This window comes from Vulpes vulpes, chromosome 1 (genome assembly GCF_048418805.1).
Source record: "Vulpes vulpes isolate BD-2025 chromosome 1, VulVul3, whole genome shotgun sequence".
NCBI lineage: Eukaryota > Metazoa > Chordata > Mammalia > Carnivora > Canidae > Vulpes > Vulpes vulpes.
Window position 1 is genome coordinate 22,588,706 of NC_132780.1, and position 19,895 is coordinate 22,608,600.

The 19,895-nt window shown below is 40.4% G+C and overlaps 1 protein-coding gene across 1 annotated transcript; it reads right to left on the bottom strand.

Moving 5' to 3' along the window:
* Positions 1-94: 94 nt before the first annotated feature.
* LOC112908856 (zinc finger and SCAN domain-containing protein 4) lies at positions 95-2,121 on the bottom strand. The gene is given in 5 exon segments (XM_072767439.1): positions 95-680; positions 683-946; positions 1,036-1,201; positions 1,728-1,784; positions 1,786-2,121. Coding segments are annotated over 5 exon segments (1,299 nt in total). The 3' UTR covers positions 95-204.
* Positions 2,122-19,895: the final 17,774 nt, after the last annotated feature.

Below are 19,895 nucleotides of genomic sequence, written 5' to 3' on the forward strand. Positions count from 1 at the left end.
AGCACAATGTGGGGCTCAATCTAACGACTTCAGGATCACGGCCTGAGCCAAAGGCAGACACTTAACCAACTGAGTCACCCAGGCACCTCCTTACACTTACATTTTAGCAAAGAAAATAAGTGGAAAATATAATCAGAAAATTATATGTTCTAAATAGGGAGGTGCTGTGGAAATATACGTATTTGCATACATATTCCTATAGCACTACACTGAGGTTACAGCTGAGGAAGCTTCTGATGTAGAAGGAGTACCTTTGACGGCAATTTTCTGGTGAGTCCTCAGGTGGCGGTGGTAGGTGGATGACTGGCGGTAGCTTCTCTGGCAAAGCGCACATACATAGGGCTTCTCACCCGTGTGGATTCTCTCATGGGCCAGAAGGTTGGTTTTGTGGCTGAAGGATTTTTCACATGTGCTGCACCTGAAAGGCTTCTCTTCTGCGTGAATCTTCTGATGCATGTGTAGGTCTGATGCTTGGAAGAAGCCTTTGTTACTCTCAGCATAAATGAATGTCCTCTCATTGTTGTGTCTTCTCTGATGGGCTTTTAGCTGAGAGAAATACCTAAAGATCCTGGGACATTTTTCACATCTGTAGGAGTTTTGGGCGTCACGGAATCTTTCTTGGTGTCCCCCACACGTGGAATTCCCCTCGGTTTTTTGGTGGGTAGAAACAGGGTCAGGGGTGACTGGGGTGACCGAGAGTGAAACCCTGGTGCCCCCTCCATCAGGACATCTTGATATGGGTGTCCTTGCAGGGACCCTTCCTGGGACTTGGACGTACCTAGACCCGCTCTTCCAGGGCTGAGCAGATTCTTCAAAGAAATACTGTCCTCTTCAGGCTGAGGACAGTCCTCCTCATGGACAATGAACAGGGAAGGTATTGCATTGCCTTGACTAGTAATACCGTCATTGTGATAAATGTTGTCACCATTTGCTTTATCTTTAACTCCTGTGGTGGATAAAATAACTCAGTGAAGCTGTACCCAAAAAGGAGTCCACACACAACATCCCTCTGGTACCTTGGCTTACCCCACTCACCTTGTCCTGTTTCCAGGGAAGTATCTTGGGAAGTCCAGGAGGGTGTTCCCATGTTCTCTTCTGTTGGAGTTCCTGCTGACAATTGTTTCATGAAATGAACGATGACTTCTCTTAAGGGCATATTCTCAGAAAAGAGGGCTTCCTGACCATTCATGTGGACGTGGACCTGTAGAGAAACAAAACCTGATCACTGTCATTTATGGATCTGTTGAGTGACAGAGCCTTTGTGGAAGCTCTGCTCTCATCAGGCTTTCCCAGGATCCTTCTACTGCATGCTGCCACACCCACTATTCTGCCCTTATGCCTGCCGGCCTTAAAGTTCATGGTGATTTCTAATTAGTGTGTTATTCTCAATGAAAAAAGACTAATACCAAGGACTTCTGAGGGAAGAATGAGCTTGTGTTAAGGCATTTCTCCCCATTCTTGAGGTTTCTGTTCTATTGCCAATTTCTTACTGAGCCCTCCTACCATCTCACTGGCTAAAATCAATTAGTATGTTAGCTCTTATATGTCCTACTGAATAGGTGCCTATAAAACACATGCATTCATTTTGCTTACTTAGCATGGTAGAGTCTCTTTTGTGAGAACTAATAAATGGATTCTTTATCTAACATCCAGGCAACTCCAACAGGCTGTATTTAATCCTTACAGACCTCTGCCCCTCACTCCAGGAGTTAAAACCCTCTACTCACTAATCCAGGTAGCTTCATGCCATCATCAGTCATATCTTCCATGAATTTCTCCAGGTTTCCTGCCACTTGCATTCCATTTCTCTTTCAATATGGACCTGTCACTGCAGTGGCCATTGATCATAAACTGTTCCCAGACCAGATGAGAAATAATCTCATCCTTGCTGTGTTTCTCTGGTTGCAGCCATGAGTGAAATAACTTGTAGAGATTTTGCAGTTCCTGCCTTGCACTTGAGTTACTGTTTTGCAATAAAGTGAGCTGAGTGCTTGGGAACTCATAGATCTCGTCTTCCTCCTGAATGGCTGGTCCTTGGCTAAGTTTATGCTCTAGGTTTTCTGACCCAGGATCATTCATAGATGGTTCTCCCTGAAATGATATTCTGATATCTGAAGCCATTTTTAACAAGAATTCTCAGAGAGATTCAACTTTAGATATTCAGTTCCTACTGATTTGTTTCTCTGGAGGTCTGTTTCAACTACTGGCTAAAAATAGAAGGGATATATAATTAATTACAGCACTGGCATAATTCAAAAATCTAGTTTCAGTTAAGTTCGTGGATGAACTCTACTAGACATTTAAGAAAGAAAGAATGCTAATCTTCCATAAACTGTCCCCAGAGCATAAAAAAGTGAGAACACTACCCTTTTAGTTAATGAGTTCAGCAGCTCCCTGATAACAAAAAATTTTAAGTACATTAAGTAAAGGTACACTACAGGGATGCCTGGGTGGATCAGCGGTTGAGCCTCTGCCTTCGGCTCTGGTCATCATCCTGGAGTCCCGGGGTTGAGTCCCACATTTGGCTCCCTGCATGGAGCCTGCTTCGCCCTCTGCCTATGCCTCTGCCTCTCTCTGCATGTGTCTCTCATGAATACATAAATAAATAAAATGTAAAAAAAAAAAAAAAGAAGGAAAGGTACACTACAGGTCAGGATCTCTCACAAGTGATAGGTGTAGAAATGGGAAGCAAAATATTTGCAAATCAAATCCAGTGACATATAAAGAGAATAATATATTACAAAACAAGTGGAGTTTACTTTCTAAATGAAACATTGGGTGAAAATTAAAAAGTCAATTACCACATGAATAGAGTTTAGAAAAACACAATATGATCATCTCCTTGGGTACAATAAACGTGTTTAATGAAAGTCAGTGCTCATTATCAAAAGACATTTAGTAAACGAGGAATAAAGAGAACTTCTTTAATGTCATAAAGTATACAAAATACAGCAAAACGTATCTTTAAGTGTTTTCCCCTGAGAGATGGATGGCCAACTCTATGCTACATTGGACTACTTTTTAATCAGTAAAAAAAAAAAAAAGCAAGAACATATATTAAATATCATTTTTTGTACATGTCCTGATTTTGTTTCCAATAAAGTATCAAATATATATATATTCTTTATATATATACATATATTCTTTTTATTGAAGTTCAATTTCCAACATTTGGTATAACACCCAGTGTTCATCCCATCAATTGCCACCCTCAGTGCCCGTCACCCAGTCATCCTATCTCCCCTATCCCCCTACCCACCTCCCCTTCTACTACCTCTTGTTCGTTTCCCAGAGTTAAGAGTCTCTCATGTTTTGTCACCCTAATTTTTCCCACTCATTTTCTCTGCTTTCCACTATAATCCCTTTGACTATTTTTTATATTCCCCATATGAGTGAAACCATATAATGATTGTCCTTCTCCGATTGACTTACTTCACTCAGCCTAATACCCTCCATTTCCATCCACATCGAAACAAATGGTAGGTATTTGTGGTTTCTAATGGCTAATATTCCATTGTATACATATATGACATCTTCTTTATCCATTCATCTTTTGATGGACACCGAGGCTCCTTCCACAGTTTGGCTATTGTGGACATTGCTGCTAGAAACATTGGAGTGTAGGCTCGGCTTTTCACTGCATCTGTATCTTTGGGGAAAATCCTCAGTAGAGCAATTACTGGGTGGTAGGGGAACTCTATTTTTAACTCTTTGAAGAACACCACACAGTTTTCCAGAGGCTGGCTGTATCAATTCACATTCCCACCAACAGTGCAAGAGGGATCCCCTTTCTACAAATATTAGACGAGGTGAATTTTTGCAAGATGCCTGATACAAGATCAATTTACCAAAATCAGTTGGATTGTATTATAATACTAGAAAATTAAATTCAAAAAATAATCAACTAATGTATTACCATTAAACATCAAATATCTCAGAAAAAGTCCAATGAAAATGTACAAGCCCTCTACGGAAATACACAATATTAATAAATATTATTTTTTATTTTTTAAATAAATATTATATCCATAAATTATAGCTATGTTCATGAATTGCAAGACTCAATTCCAATTGGAAAACATCATTTAACCCAAGTTGCTGGATAAATTCAATGCCATGCCATTGGAAATCCAGCAAGTGGTTTGTGTTTGTGTGTGTGTGTGTGTGTGTGTGTGTGAACATTGACAGCTGATTCTAAAATTACAATGACATGTATAGGAAAGAATAGCCAAGACAATCCTGAAGAATAATAACTATTTCAGGATTTATATAATCACAAAACAAAACCAATTATGAGACTATATTCATTAAGACTGTGATGATGGCACAAGGATAGACAAAAAAGGCAACCAAACAGAATATTATCCTGATATTGGTTGATGGCTATACTGCCACTGGCTTTCTTTATAGAAAAGAAATGTTTTATAACATGACCCTGAAGTGCATGTGCTGACTGGTAAACTTATTTTTTTCTTCCAATAAATGGTGCTAGGTCAACTGAATATTCATAAAGGAGAAAGTTCATCCTGAACCTCATCTTACCCCATTTAATTTTTTTAAAACATTTTATTTATTTATTCATGAGAGACACACAGAGAGGCAGAGACATAGACAGAGGGAGAATCAGGCTCCTCACGGGGAGCCTAATGTGAGACTTGATCCAAAGACCCCGGGATCACACCCTGAGCCAAAGGCAGCCGCTCAACCGCTGAGCTACCTAGGCGTCCCAGTCTTACCCCATTTACAAAAATTAGTTCTAGGGATGTCTTAGTTGAGTAAAATAAAGCTTCTAGAAGACCACCAGGAAGAATATATTTAATAACTTGTAGTAGAAAAATAAATAAGTAAAATCTTTTTTTAAAAAAAAGGAAATTTCATGCCACAAAAATCAGAAAAAATGTGAGTGGTAGGATTGATACGTGGGCACACAAAGACGTGGGCACACAAAGACCTAATTAATTGCTGTTAGTCGATTTTGTTTCATGCTTTGTGTTAAGCTTTGCTCAGACTAGCCACCCTGATCCCATCAGTTAATGAGGCAGTGGATTCTGGAAAAACCCCATAGGAGAAAGTTGAGCACATTCTTTCTTCCTCCTAATCCATTTATCACAAAGCTTCTAGTCCACCTTTCCAAAATCCTCATCCGCTCAGGTCACACACCACTTTACTCCCTCTACACCTCCCTCTTTCTCAAGAAAAGTACCAAGTACTTCCCGGTCTCAGGAAGCCTTGCCAGAGGTATCTCACCCCTCCATCCTCACCTTAGGTGTTGTGGCTGATTTTTTATATCCAGGTACCTCAGCCTCCCTCCCTCCCTCCCTCCCTCCCTCCCTCCCTCCCTCTCCTTTCTACTGTAGAATCCATGCCCTCTTCTTCTTTTGGGCCTCCCCACAAGTTCTTTTTTCTGTATTACTCCAGGCACACAGAAGCCACATGCTCATACTTGTAGACATGTTCTCAATCCCACATAGACACAGCTGTAGAGTATTATTACATCCAAAACCTTGGAATTAAAAACTGACTGCCATGTTAAAAATTCTCATCACAATAAAAAAAAATGAAACTATTTAAGATGATGGATGTAAACTAGACTTACTGTGTTATCATTTTGCAATATATACAAATATCGAATCATATGTTATACATCTGCAACTAACAATGTAATACATCAATTATATCCCAAAACAAAATGAAACAAAGCCCAGGCTTAACCTGGAGTCGGGCATTTATGAACTGTGTGACCACAGGCACATTACCCATTGGGTTCTTGTCTATGTCATGGGGGCTCTGATCTCTGATGACACCTAGAACCCAGAGTTTCAATGGGAGCTAAAAGAGTTAATACATATGAAGACTACTGGAGCATTTGCTGGCTCATGTTAAGCAATTCAGTAAAGTCTGCTAAATACCTGATACCCCTCCTTTGAATTTTAGCTCCTACCCACTCATCCCAATCTACTGTGGGCCAACACATTCACAAGATGTAATAAAAGTGAATTACTAGAAACATAAAAATAACAAGACAACAGAGACATACAAAAAAGACTTTCTCAAGAAGTCTCTTGCAATCAGGCAAGGTTTTTATAGAGAAGTTAACACAATAGACCATCCCACACTTGAGGGACCCCCCATAACTTTGCACCCAGGAATTTCCTCCCCAGAGGTATGCTTACATACACATGCATGCACACTTACACACACAAAATCAGAAATTTTCCTTTCAGATGGATAGGAAATATCAGAAAGGGAGACAGAACATGAAGACTCCTAACTCTGGGAAACGAACTAGGAGTGGTGGAAGGGGAGGAGGGTGGGGGTGGGGGTGAATGGGTGACAGGCACTGAGGGAGGCACTTGACGGGATGAGCACTGGGTGTTATTCTGTATGTTGGCAAATTGAACACCAATAAAAAATAAATTTATTATTTAAAAAAAAAAGAAATTTTCCTTTCATCCTGGAAACTCACCTCAGGAAGACTGAACTTCAAACTGGGCAGTTTTGGGCTGAAAGCTGGGCCGCTATGTGACTCACTATCCACACTGCATTCATCTGACAGGCCTTCCTAAGTCTCCTCCCTTTTATAGGGTGTGGAGTCAATGATGCATTTACAGACATGATTGGATAAAATTTGCTCACTGCTGAAATCCTTGATGGAATCCCGATCTGGCTCCAGTTCCAGCCCTCCAATAGTTACTACATAACAGCCCTGGAGTGGCACCTGCATAGCTCAGGTGATTAAGTGTCTGACTTCAGCTCAGGTCATGATCTCAGGGTCCTGAGATGAAGACCCTGCCAGCCTCCAGGCCTCAGGCCCCCACACCCCTCCAGGCTTCCCTGGCAGTCTGGTTGTCCTTTGGCCCCTCCCCCTACTCATGCTCTCTCTTTCTCTCAAATAAACTAATTAATAATCCTTAATAAATTAATGATCAGCAAACATCCCTAGGACAATTGACCACAATCAAACAAGCTGATATTTCTTTAAAATTTTTTTTTTTTATTTAGGGGCGCCTGTGTGGCTCAGTTGGTTACACATCTGCCTTTGGCTTGGATCATGGTCCCTGGGTCCTGGGATTGAGCCTCACATTGGCTCTATGCTCAGCAGGAGCCTGCTTTTCCCTTTCCTCTCCCTCTTCCTCTGCCTGCTTGTGTGCGCTATCTCGTGCGCTCGCTCTCTCTCTCTCTGTCAAATAATTAAATAAAATCTTTTAAAAAAAGTTTCATTTATTTATTTATGAGAGGCAGAGACACAGGCAGAGGGAGAAGCAGGTTCCACGCAGGGAGCCCGACACAGGGCTCAATCCTGGGATTCCAGGATCATGCCCTGGGCTGAAGGCAGGAGCTAAACCGCTGAGCCACCCAGGGATCCCTTAAAAATTTTTTTTTAGATTTAAATTCAATTAATTAACATGTAATGTGTTATTAGTTTCAGAGGTAGAGTTCGGTGATTCATTAGTCTTATATAACACCCAGTGCTCATTACATCATGTACCCTTCTTAATGTCCATCACCCAGTTACTCCATCCCACCATCTCCCTCGCCTCCAGCAACCTTTACTTTGTTTCCTATGAGTAAGAGTCTCCTATGGTTTGTCTCCCTCTCTGATTTCATGGTTTCATTTTTCCTTCTCTTCCCCTATGATTCTCTTTGTTTTGTTTCTTAAATTCCACATATGAGTGAAATCATATGATAATTGTCTTTCTCTGATTGACTTATTTCACTTAGATAATACCCACTAGTTCCATTCATGTCATTGCAAATGGCAAGATTTCCTTTCTTTCTTTCTTTCTTTCTTTCTTTCTTTCTTTCTTTCTTTCTTTTGATGGCTGGGTAGTCCTCTGTTGTAGATATACACTACATCTTCTTTATCCATTCATCTATTGATGGACATCTGGATTCTTTCGTAGTTTGACTGTTGTGGCGATTGCTATTCTGCCTAATTTTTTTTTTTGCCTAATTTTTTTTTAAATAATATAAATAAATATAAACACTGGGGTGCAGATGCCCCTTCACATAACTACATTTGTATCGTTGGGTAAATCCCTGGTAGTGCAATTGCTGGATCATAGGGTAGCTCTATTTTTATTTTCAACGTTTTGAGGAACCTCTGTAATGTTTTCTAGAGTGGCTGCACCAGCTTGCATTACCTGGCTTGTTAATTTTAGCCATTCTTACTGGTGTGAGGTGGTATCTCATTGTGGTTTTGATTTGGATTTCTCTGACGCCGAGTGATGTTGAGCATTTTTTCATGTGTCTGTTGGCCATGTGTATGTCTTCTTTGGAGAAATGTCTGTTCATATCTTCTGCCCATTTCTTGATTGGATTATTAGTTCTTTGGGTGTTGAGTTTGAGAAGTTCTTCATAAATTTTGGATACTAGCCCTCTATCTGATAAGACGTTTGCAAATATCTTCCCCCATTCTGTCATTCTCTTTTGGTTTTGTTGACTGTTTCCTTTGCTGTGCAAAAGCTTTTTATCTTGATAGAGTCACAATAGTTCATTTTTGCTTTTGTTTCCCTTGCCTTTGGAGACATTTCTAGTAAGAAGTTGTTCTGGCCAAGGTGACAGAGGTGGCTGCCTGTGTTCTTCGCTGGGATCTTGATGGATTCCTATCTCACATTCAGGTCTTTCATCCATTTTGAATGTATTTTTGTGTATGGTGTAAGGAATTGGTCCAGTTTCATTCTTCTGCATGTGGCTGTCCAATTGTCCCAACACTGTTTCTCAAAGAGACTTTTTCCATTGGATATTCTTTCCTGCTTTGTCAAAGATTAGTTGACCATAGAATTGAGGGTCCATTTCTGGGTTCTCTATTCTGGTCCATTGATCTATATGTCTGTTTTAGTGCCAGTACCATACTGTCTTGATGATTACAGATTTGTAATGGAATTTAAAGTGTGGAATTGTGATGCCACCAGCTTGTTTTTTTTCCAACTTTTCTTTGGCTTTTGGAGTCTTTTCTGGTTCTATACAAATTTTAGGATTATTTGTTGCAGTTCTGTAAAAGAAGTTGATGGTATTTTGATAGGGATTGCATTGAATGTATAGTTGCTCTTGGTAGCATAGACATTTGAGCAATATTTGTTTTTCCAATCCATGAGCATGGAACATTTTTCCATTTCTTTGTGCCTTCCTTAATTTCTTTCGTGAGTGTTTTATACTTTGCTGAGTACAGATCCTTTGCCTCTTTGGTTAGGTTTATTCCTAGGTATCTTAAGGCTTTGAGTGCAATTGTAAATGGAAGTGACTCCTTAATTTCTCTTTCTTATGTCTCATTGTCAGTGTTTAGAAATGCAACTGATTTCTGTGCATTGATTTTCTATCCTGCCACTTTGCTGAATTCCTGTGTGAGTTCTAGCAATTTGGGGGTGGAGTCTGTGGGTTTTCCAAATAGAGTATCATGTCATCTGCAAAGAGTGAGAGTTTGACTTCTTCTTTGCTTATTCAGATGTCTTTTATTTCTTTTTGTTATCTGATAGCTGAGGGTAGGATTTCTAGTACTATGTTGAACAACAGTAGTGATAGTGGACATCCCTGCCATTCCTGGCCTTAGTGCGTGGAAGCTCTCTGTTTGAAAGAGATTAAGAATGATATTCTACTTGCTGTGGACTTTCACATAGTGGCTTTTATGATATTGAAGTATATTCCCTCTATCCCTACACTATGAAGAGTTTTAATTAAGAAAGGATGCTGTACATTGTCAAATACTTTTTCTGCATCTATGAGAAGATCATATGGTTCTTGTCCTTTATTTTATTAATATAGCGCATCACGTTGATTGATTTGCAGATGTTGCACCACCCCTGCAGTCCAGGAATAAATCCCACTTGGTCGTGGTGAATAATCCTTCTAATGTACAGTTGGATCCTACTGGCTAATATCTTGGTGAGCATTTTTGTATCGATGTTCATCACAGATATTGGTCTATAATTCTGTTTTTGATAGGGTCTTTGTCTGGTTTTGGGATCAAGGTAATGCTGTCCTCATAGAAAGACTTTGGAAGGTTTCTTTCCATTTCTGTTGTTTGAAATAGCTTCAGAAGAATAGGTACTAATTCTTTTTTAAATATTGGTAGAATTCCCCTGGGAAGGGATGCCTGGGTGGCTCAGTGGTTGAGTGTCTGCATTTGGCTCAGGGCATGATCCAGGGGTCCTGGGATCCAGTCCCGCATCAGGCTCCCTGAAGGGAGCCTGATTCTCCCTTCTGCCTATGTCTTCTCCCTCTGCCTATGTCTCTACCTCTCTTTGTGTATCTGTCATGAATAAAGAAGTAAAATCTTAAAAAAAAAAAAAAAAAAGTAAACCATTCCCCTGGGAAGCCATCTGGTCCTGGACTCTTGTTTCTTGGGAGATTTTTGATGACTGCTTCATTTTTTTGCTGGTATGGTTCTTATTCAGGTTTTCTGTTTCTCCCTGTTTCAGTTTTGGTAGTTTATACATGTCTAGCAAAGCATCCATTTCTTTCAGATTGCTCAATTTGTTGGCATATAGTTGCTCATAATATGTTGTTATAACTGTATTTCTTCAGTGTTGGTTGTGATCTCTCCTCTTTCATTCATGATTGTATTTTATTTGAGTCCTTTGTCTTTCTTTTTGATGAGTCGAACCAGGAGTTTAATCAATCTTATTAATTTGTTCAAAAAACCAACTCCTGGTTTCCTTGATCTGTTCTACTGTTCTTCTGGTTTTTATTTCATTGATTTTTTCTCTAATTCTTATTAATTCCCTTCTCCTACTGGGTTTAGGCTTTATTTGCTGTTCTTTCTCCAGCTTCTTTCAGTGTAAGATTAGGTTATGTATATGAGACATTTGTTGCTTCTTGAGAAAGGTATTACTATATACTTTCCTCTTAGGACCGCTTTTCCTGGATCCCAAAGGTTATGTTCTGTGGAACAGTTGTGTTTTCATTATCATTTGTTTCCATGAATTTTTAAAATTCTTCTTTAATTTCCTGGTTGACCCATTCATTTGTTAGTAGGAAGCTCTTTAGCTTCCATGTATTTGAGTTCTTTCCAATTTCCTCTTTTGATTGAGTTCCAGTTTCAAAGCATTATGGTCTAAAAATATGCAAGGAATGATCCCAATCTTTTGGTACCAGTTGAGACTTGATTTGTGACACAGATATGGGTCACATTCTGGAGAATGTTCCATGTGCACCCAAGAAGAATATGTATCCTGTTGCTTTAGGTTGGAATGCTCTGAATATGTCTGTGAAGTCCATCTGGTCCAGTGTGTCATTCAAAGCCCTTGTTTCCTTGTTGATCTTCTGCTTAGATGATCTGTCCATTGCAGTGAGTCAGGTGTTAAAGTCTCCTACTATTATTGTATTATTATCAATATGTTTATTTCATTATGTTATTAATTGGTTTATATAATTGGCTGCTCCCATGTTAGGAGCATAAATTTTTACAATTCATAGATCTTCTTGTTAGGTAGACCCTTTTTTAAAGATTTATTTATTTATTCATAAGAGACACAGAGGCAGAGGCAGAAGCAGAGACAGAGGCAGAAGCAGAAGCAGGCTCCCCACAGGAAGCCCGATGTGGGACTCGATCCCAGATCCTGGGATCATGCCCTAAGCTGAAGGAGATGCTCATCCACTGAGCCACCAAGGCGTCCCTAGATAGAGCCTTTAATTATGACATAGTGTCCTTCATCTTGTATTACAGTCTGGTTTAAAATCTAATTTGTCTGTGGGGATTTTTTTTTGTCTATACTGTATCTTGAGCATTCTTTTGATGTCCATGAGTGTGATAAACGGTTTTCCACCCCCTCACTTTTAATATGCAGGTGTCTTTGTGTCTCAAGTGAGTCTCTTGCAGACAGCATCCATGGGTCTTGCTTTTTTATCCAATCTGTTACCATATGTGTTTTGATTGGGGCATTTAGCTCATTTGCATTCAGAGTAACATTGAAAGTATGAATTTAGTGCCATTTTATTACCTGTAAAGTCACTGTTTCTGGATATTGTCTCTGCCTCATTCTGGTCTATCTTACCTCTTCACTTAAAGGATCCCTTTTAATATTTCTTGTAGGGCTGGTTTAGTGATCACAACTTCTTTCAGTTTTTCTTTGTCATAGAAGCTTTTTTGTATCTCCTTCTATTTTGAAAGACAGCCTATCTGGATAAGGTATTCTTGGCAACATATTTTTCTCATTTAGCACCCTGAATATATCATTCCAGGCCTTTGTGGCCTGCCAGGTCTCTGGGCATAGGTCTGCTGCCAGTCTAATGTTTCTACCCTTGTACGTTATGGATCTCTTGTCTCGAACTGCTTTCAGCATTTTCTCTCTTTTTTTTTTTTTTTTTTTTTTTGCATTTTCTCTTTTTCTCTAAGATTTGCGAGTTTCACTATTATATGTGGAGGTGTTGACCTACTTTTATTGATTTTTGTGGGGGGGGTGTCTCTGTGCCTCCTGGACTTGGATTCCTCTTTCCTTTCCCAGATTAGGGAAGTTCTCTGCTATAAATTGCTCCTATATACCTTCTGCATACCCTCCTTTCCTCTTCTTCTGGGATGCCATTAATTCTAATATTGTTTTGCTTTATGGCATCACTTATCTTTGGAATTCTCCCCTTGTGATCCAGTAGTTGTTCATCTTTCTTTTTTCAGCTTCATTCTCCATCATTTTGTTTTCTATATCACTAATTCTCTTTTCTAATTCATTTATCCTAGTAGCTAGAGCCTCCATTTTTATTGCTTCTCATTAATAGCCTTTTTTATTTCAACTTGATTAGATTTCAGTTCTTTTATTTCTCCAGAAAGGGATTCTCTAGTGTCCTCTACGCTTTTTTCAAGCCCAGCTAATATCTTTATAATTGTTAATCTGAACTATATTTCTGACATCTTATATCCATACTGATTAGGTCCCTGTCAGTCAGTACTGCCTATTGTTCTCTTTCTTGAGGTGAGTTTTTCCATCTTGTAGTTCTGTCTGGAGAAAAAATAGATGAACAAGAGAACAAAATGCTAAAAAGGCAACAACAGCCCCAGAGAAATATATTCTAAACAAATAAGAAGAGACCTGAAGTTGAAAAAATAAAAAAAAAAGTTTAAAAAGAGAGAGAGAGAGAGAGAGAATATAATCAGACAGGTGAACAGAACATAGCAGTACAGTGGATCCTATGTGTATTTTGGTCTCTGTGTTAGAAAACTAGATCCTATGATTGTGAAGACCCACCTGTCAGAGAGGGAAGAATTACAATGGTGAGAGGCCCCTGTTTTGAAATGTGACTGGGAGGGACAGCCTGTACTCACTAGGGAAAAGTGGCAGGAATAGATTTTGGGAAACTCAGCATTTCTGTTTCCTGACTCTTTGTAGTGGAAATGACCACCCAGTACAACATGAAAGAGAGTTGGAGAAGCAGATCGAATGGGTTTCCTTAAGGAAGGGACCTGTGGAGCAATCCAAACATCATGTCTGACCTTCACTTTCAAGTCATATCCAGAGTCACACCACTTTCACCTTCTACTGTGTAGCTCTTATCATCCCAGGGTGGGGTTGGCTCCTGCCTGGCCTCCTCATCTCCTGCCAGTTTTCTATCCTCAAAGCAGCTGTCAAAAAGGACCCTGTTATAATTGTCTGACCACATCCCTCCTCTGCAGAAGCTCCCTGGTGGCTTCCAAAGTCATTCTGCCAGAGTACACACCACCCTTGGTGAAGGACTTACCTACTCCTCAAAATGTCACAGACTCACAGTTTCACAAAATACAATAAAAATGAATGAACAGAAATGTGAAACCAACAAGAAAACAAAGGCATACAAAGTGCAAGGGCTCTTATGTCATCAGATTCAAAGGATGTGAAACATCTGTAATGTGCTCTGAGTTTATATACTTACTCTATGCTTAGGTACTTTCCTCACCAAAGTCAGGAGCAAGTGTGGAGAAGGGCAGTGCCCTTGGACCACCCTCTAAGTGTCACAGACACAGTGTGAAACCAGCTTCCTGACAGTGGCCTGGAGACCTGTTGATCTGGCTCCAGTGGTCTGTCTGCCTCAGCATCCCCCTCTGCCACAGCCTCACAGCTCCCCCCATAGCTCCCAGTGGCAGCCTCACTCCCACCTTGCATCTTTATTCTCCCTTCACTTTGTCCATGGGAAAGGGACCCATAGTTCTCCTCACTTCTCTCCAGGCCTGCACTGGATGTGTTTCGTCACATCTCAGTGCCTCATTCCTACCAGGCAGTCTTTAGTCACTTTCTTTCCTTTATTTTTCTCCATAGAAATGACCTTCATCAGAAAAACTGTATAATTCTTACTTGTCTTATTTCTTATCTGTCACTCTCTGTAGAGTTTAACTGACTCACAGATGAAATTTTTCTTTTTTCTTTCTTTTTTTTTTTTTTTTTGTCTATACTGTATCTTGAGTGGTTTATATAGATCTGGGCCCTTGGAAGTTCTCATTAATTGTGTGTCTATTTGAAATGAATATTCCAAATGAGAGAGGGTTTGGCTTAAACTAACATGGCAGCTGCAGGGAGGGCAGAATTAATTGAACTGCAGAAGGCTATATAGGGCAGAAACATCAACACACCTTCAGGGCCCAGAAGGGGTGGTGATCTTTCAAGGCAGAGAAATGAAAAGTTATAGGGAAGCACAGATGACAGCAAATTCCAGAGTCCTGTTCCAAAATATGGGGAAGTCGAGGTGATCTTAGACTTGTCTGGATGAGAGCCCAGAGCTGAGGACAAGCTAAAGAACGTGGCTTCATTTACCACCTACAGGGCCTCAGGGCAGTCATTACTTTCCTGTACCACCTCCCTTTTGTGGTGCTGCAGTAAGCAGTAATATCAGGGCAAGAGGATTTGAGGAGCATTCAGTCAGGCTGACCAGCTGCCCCTGGGCTGTTGTGCCATCCTCTTTCAGCCCACAGACCTTGGGATGACAGTTTAGGTGATGCCTGCACCCTGGCCAAGTTATGCTGCAAACCGATGACCTAGTATACTGGGAGCAGGGCTCCTTTCCCTGCCCCCTCCCCCTGTTTCATACTCACTGCATCTGCCAGAGCACTTGCCTGACCTAGGCCTTTCCTCCATGAACATATGAGGCAGAACAATTCATACATACATAGATATGGAAACAACACAAAATACCATAGTGAATATGACATCTGGAAAACAGTGATGTCAGACAAGTACAAAGAAATTCAAACAAGCAGATAAAATAATCAAAGAAGGTTGCCTGGACGGCTTAGTTGGTTAAAAACTCTTGGTGTCGGATCAGGTCGTGTGTCAGGATTGTGAGATCAAGCCCTGTGTTGGGCTCCACAATCATTGGGGAGTCTGCTTCAGGATACTCTTTCTCCCTCTGCCCCTTTCCCTACTTGCTTGCTCTCTCTTTAAAATAAATGAATAAATGTTTTTTAAAAATCATGGATATGAAGAAAAACAAAGACCATAGGAAGAGGAAAATATGTTTAAAAAATAGGAAAATATTTATCATGGAAAATGTTTATAAAGATAGGATTAAGTAGAATAAATAGGAGAATGAGATATTTAAAGAATTAACGAGTGAGTCAGATGATAAGATTGAAGATGATATCTGAAAGGCAAAGGATACAAGAATCAAGTCAAAGCATAAAAGAGGAAAAGGTCTGGGCAGCATGAGTAGCTCAGCGGTTTAGTGCCGCCTTCAGCCCAGGGCGTGATCCTGGAGATCCGTGATTGAGTCCCATGCCGGCCTTCTGCATGGAGCCTACTTCTCTCTCTGCCCTCTGAGGTAGAGGCGTCTCTACCTCTCTTTCTCTCTGTGTCTCTCATGAATAAATAAATAAAATATTTTTTTTTTAAAAAAAGAGGAAAGTTCATGATCCAACTGTGGGAAGGGATATTCTTCTGCTTTATGCTTCTGAAACAGTGGCTAACACGTAATGCTACTAAATATTATTGCGGAATACATAAAGAAAATGAGAGTTACCAAGATCTAGATGCAAGTAGTCCCCAAAAGAGAGGAAATTTTTGTGATGACTCAGCAGAAGACATATGGGTAGGAGTTTCAGCAGTTTAAGTTGGTCATGGACACGAGATCCTGAAGTTGCTGGACTCTGAGGCATGTGAGAGGAGGTGGTAGAAGAAATTCAGGGATGAGGCAGAAAGACGCACACTATGTATGAATCAGGGGACAAGAACAAGGGATGTACAGGTGACCATTGTTGTGGGTACCATGACGATGTGACCAGAGGATGTATGTACAGAGGGTGGCAGATGTGGCAGAGAGAGGCCAGAATTTCCACACTGGGAAATGGTGCAGCTCATATAAAATGAAGCAGATGGGACAGAGTCTGAGACAGAACAGGCGGGAAAGGGAGATTGATAACTTTGGTGGAGATGACCAGTGAGAATTAAAAACTCTCTCCCATCTCTTCAATCTTTTTCCATTTAGTAGAGTTCAGACAGTTGTGGGCACCATGACAATGTGACCAGATCATACTGACCTGTCCTTCAGCAAGGATCTTTTAGTTTAGCTTGGGAGGCATTTCCCTAAACTCCTTATGGTTTTCTGTCCACTGACCCTCCTCCCACAACTGTTTTCCTTGGCTATAAATCCCAACTCTTAAAAAAAGTTGAAGTTGAGTCCAAAGTCTTTCCCCCCTCCTGCAAGTTCCCCTTATCCCAGCACCTGTGAGATGGTCCTGATTAAAGTCTGTGTTACTGTTTCTACAAGTGTCACAGTAAAATTTTTCTTTAACACTCTGTGTATTCCAAAGAATACATTTCCCTTGCCTGTAGAGTTCATTATTCTGTCCCATTCACTGAGAAACACTTTTATCTATTTAATATGTCTTACTTGATATCCTGATTACATTCAATTCCTTTAAGAATATAACATCAATCTCAAAATAAGATCAATGCGAAAAATGCTATTTTGCTATGGTACAGTGGCTCCAGTGTTCCACGTTGAAGTTGTATGCAAGGGATTCTTTCTACCTGGAGATACTGGGAGTATCTTAAATTCATTATTTCACTGCTGCAAACTGATTATTGTTTCTCTTGTGATGCAGGGAGCGTTTTGCACTAAGAATTGATATAATCTCAGAAAAACAGCTATAAAATTCAAATTACAAAGATGTACTACCAGCGTCTACGTAGTGCTTCAAAGGTAGTGGCAGGAATAGCTTTGGTGAAATATCTGTAGAAGATGAGAAAATGTATGACCTCGGAGAAGTTTTAACAGTGATGTGTGAGATCAGATTAAGCTGAGCAAGGACCAAAATGGGTATTCTGAAATTTTCTCTCCAAAATACAAATCTCCATTCTTGTAAAGTCTGAACAATATCAACATAGAAAAAAAGAGTTAGGGATCCCTGGGTGGCGCAGCGGTTTGGCGCCTGCCTTTGGCCCAGGGCGCGATCCTGGAGACCCGGGATCGAATCCCACGTCGGGCTCCTGGTGCATGGAGCCTGCTTCTCCCTCTGCCTGTGTCTCTGCCTCTCTCTCTCTCTCTGTGTGTGTGTGTTACTATCATAAATAAATTAAATAAAATAAAAATTAAAAAAGAGTTAAAGGGGACATTTAGAGTACCCAGAATTGTAAAATGTATAGGGAAATTGAGATGTCTTGTTTATTCCTGGTTTCACTGATGATCAATGAAAAAAATTTTGGTTTTAGGCACTTATTGTGCATGGGAAACATTGAGTCCTAAGAGAGACAAAAACACTTGCAATCTGGGATCTGTGTTGTCAAGGAAGAAAGACCAGGAACAGAAAAAATAGTAACTACAGAAATATGTACTATGCTAGAATGGGGCAAAGTGGAAGGGGAAAACAAGGTGAGTCTCCTGAGAAGTCAAGTATGGAATGTAATATTACTCAGCCTAATAAGGGAGGCCTCCTTAATAAGAGGAGAAAACACTTGAAATTTTAAGAGATGAGCTTTGTGGATATGTTTGCAATCCCATTCTGGGCAGAATAAACCAGTTGTCTAGGTTATTCAGTCAGTGCAGGCTTCACAGTTCTTAGCAGTGGACAGCATGGGACTCAAGTCCAGTTGGCCATTCCTTTACCTTGGCTCACTACAGTTCTACTCCCGGCATGTGGATGAGAAGTTTTGGTTCTGTCTCTCAGAGCCTGCAAATCTCCACCATGTTGGACTGGGACATGGAACCAGTCAACGTCACCTTTCCTAGAATTCTGATTTTCAGTCTGATCCCTAGACCTTAACCCACGGTGTTACCTAGGGACTCTTTTGAAATTTACATTCCGAATCCGGAACCCAGATCTACTGAATCAAGCACTTTGTGGATCAGGCCCAAGTATCTGTATCGTAACAAGCTTCCAAGTGATTCTGATACATATTCAAGAAATCTCCACCATTCCACTGTGTCATGCAGAAACATGTACCTGCATTTCTTGTGATTAACGACATTCTGTCTAAATCTGTAGGGTTTTTTAACTGAAGTTGGCAAAACCAAAAAGAGTGCCTGGGTGGCTCAGTGGTTGAGCATCTGTCTTTGGTTCAGGTCGTGATCCTGGGGTCCTGGGATTGAATCCCACATTTGGGTCCCCATAGGGAGCCTGCTTCTCCCTCTGCCTATGTCTCTGTCTCTCATTAGGTCTCTCATGAATAAATAAATTTTTAAAAATCTTAAAAAAAAAAAACAAAGAGAACAACAAAAAAATACATATTTGTTTTCCTAATACAAATGAAGATATAAAATGTCTTTTATCTTTTACTGAAAGAATCCTATACCATATACAATTATAAAGTAGTATGTCAAAGGTCTCAGATAATCAAATCTCCTGAAGAAAACAAAGTTTGCAGTATGGTATCCTTCTAAAATGGCTTTTGCACATGGATTCCACTGTGTGTATGTCTATATGTTAAAAAGTGTTCCTGTACAAGCTGTTTTCCTTAGTAAAAATAAAGTCATATTTTGTATACATATCAGCACTCTGTTGTCTCACTTAACAATGTATCTTGGACAACTGAAAGCTACTTCAACCTTTTACACCTGCTACCTCCTAAAGGCCACAGTTAGACTCTGAAGACTGCTTGTATCTCACTGCATGCTCCATAGCTGCCCAGCTGCACGAGGGAGCTGGGCCTACCTACTGATCTTCCCTCCGTCCTATCAAGGTCCCTCCTCAACAGCCATGGAAAACTGTGTGCAGATGCTCAAGGTCATTCCTTGATGCTGAAGAAGTGGAATTTGTGAGACTAGCCTTGGCTCACGGAAACACGTATCTTGGGAAAATAAAAAGTGTAAGGGTAGGGGTCAAGAAACGAATTCTTGGGTGACCCCCTGGTTATCCATGGTATGGAGCAGAGCTGTGTTGCGCTCAGTTACTAAAGGTAAAGCTACCAATGGAACTTACAAGGGGATCCAACTGCTAGAGACTTGGTTTTATGGATGCATTTTTAAATATGGAAAGGAATAAGAAAAAGTAAGCAACCCCTTGATTATTGTTACGTGTAATAGTTAAATGTAATTAAAAGAGAGGGCTGGCAGAGAGAAAGCAAGGAGGTCACATCCTCCTTTCAGGGCATTTCCCAAAGCTATACATGGATGGGGAGGGAGAGAGTAGAGGATAGAGGCAACAGAGATCATAGCCAAGGGATATGAAGGCAACAGTAAATCCCACTGCTTAGTGCTTGGGGGAGGAGATTCCCAGGGACAGGACTGATGTGTAACCTCAGTCTGGGCTCTTTAGGTCCCCTTCACAGAAGTAGAGACCATCACTCTTTCTGCTCAGAGGTCAGGTGCAGACAGGTGACACCATCCACTGAATTCCATGTTCCTCTTCCAGAGGCTGAATCCTCAATTCTCACTCTAGAGGCTAACTCCCAACCTGTGATACCTGGCAGTGTCCTTGCATGTGGGACAATCTTGAGCACCTGTTGAAGCTAGCATCCATCTTGTTAGTTTGGATGAAAGAAGGAACACTGTAAGTCATATTG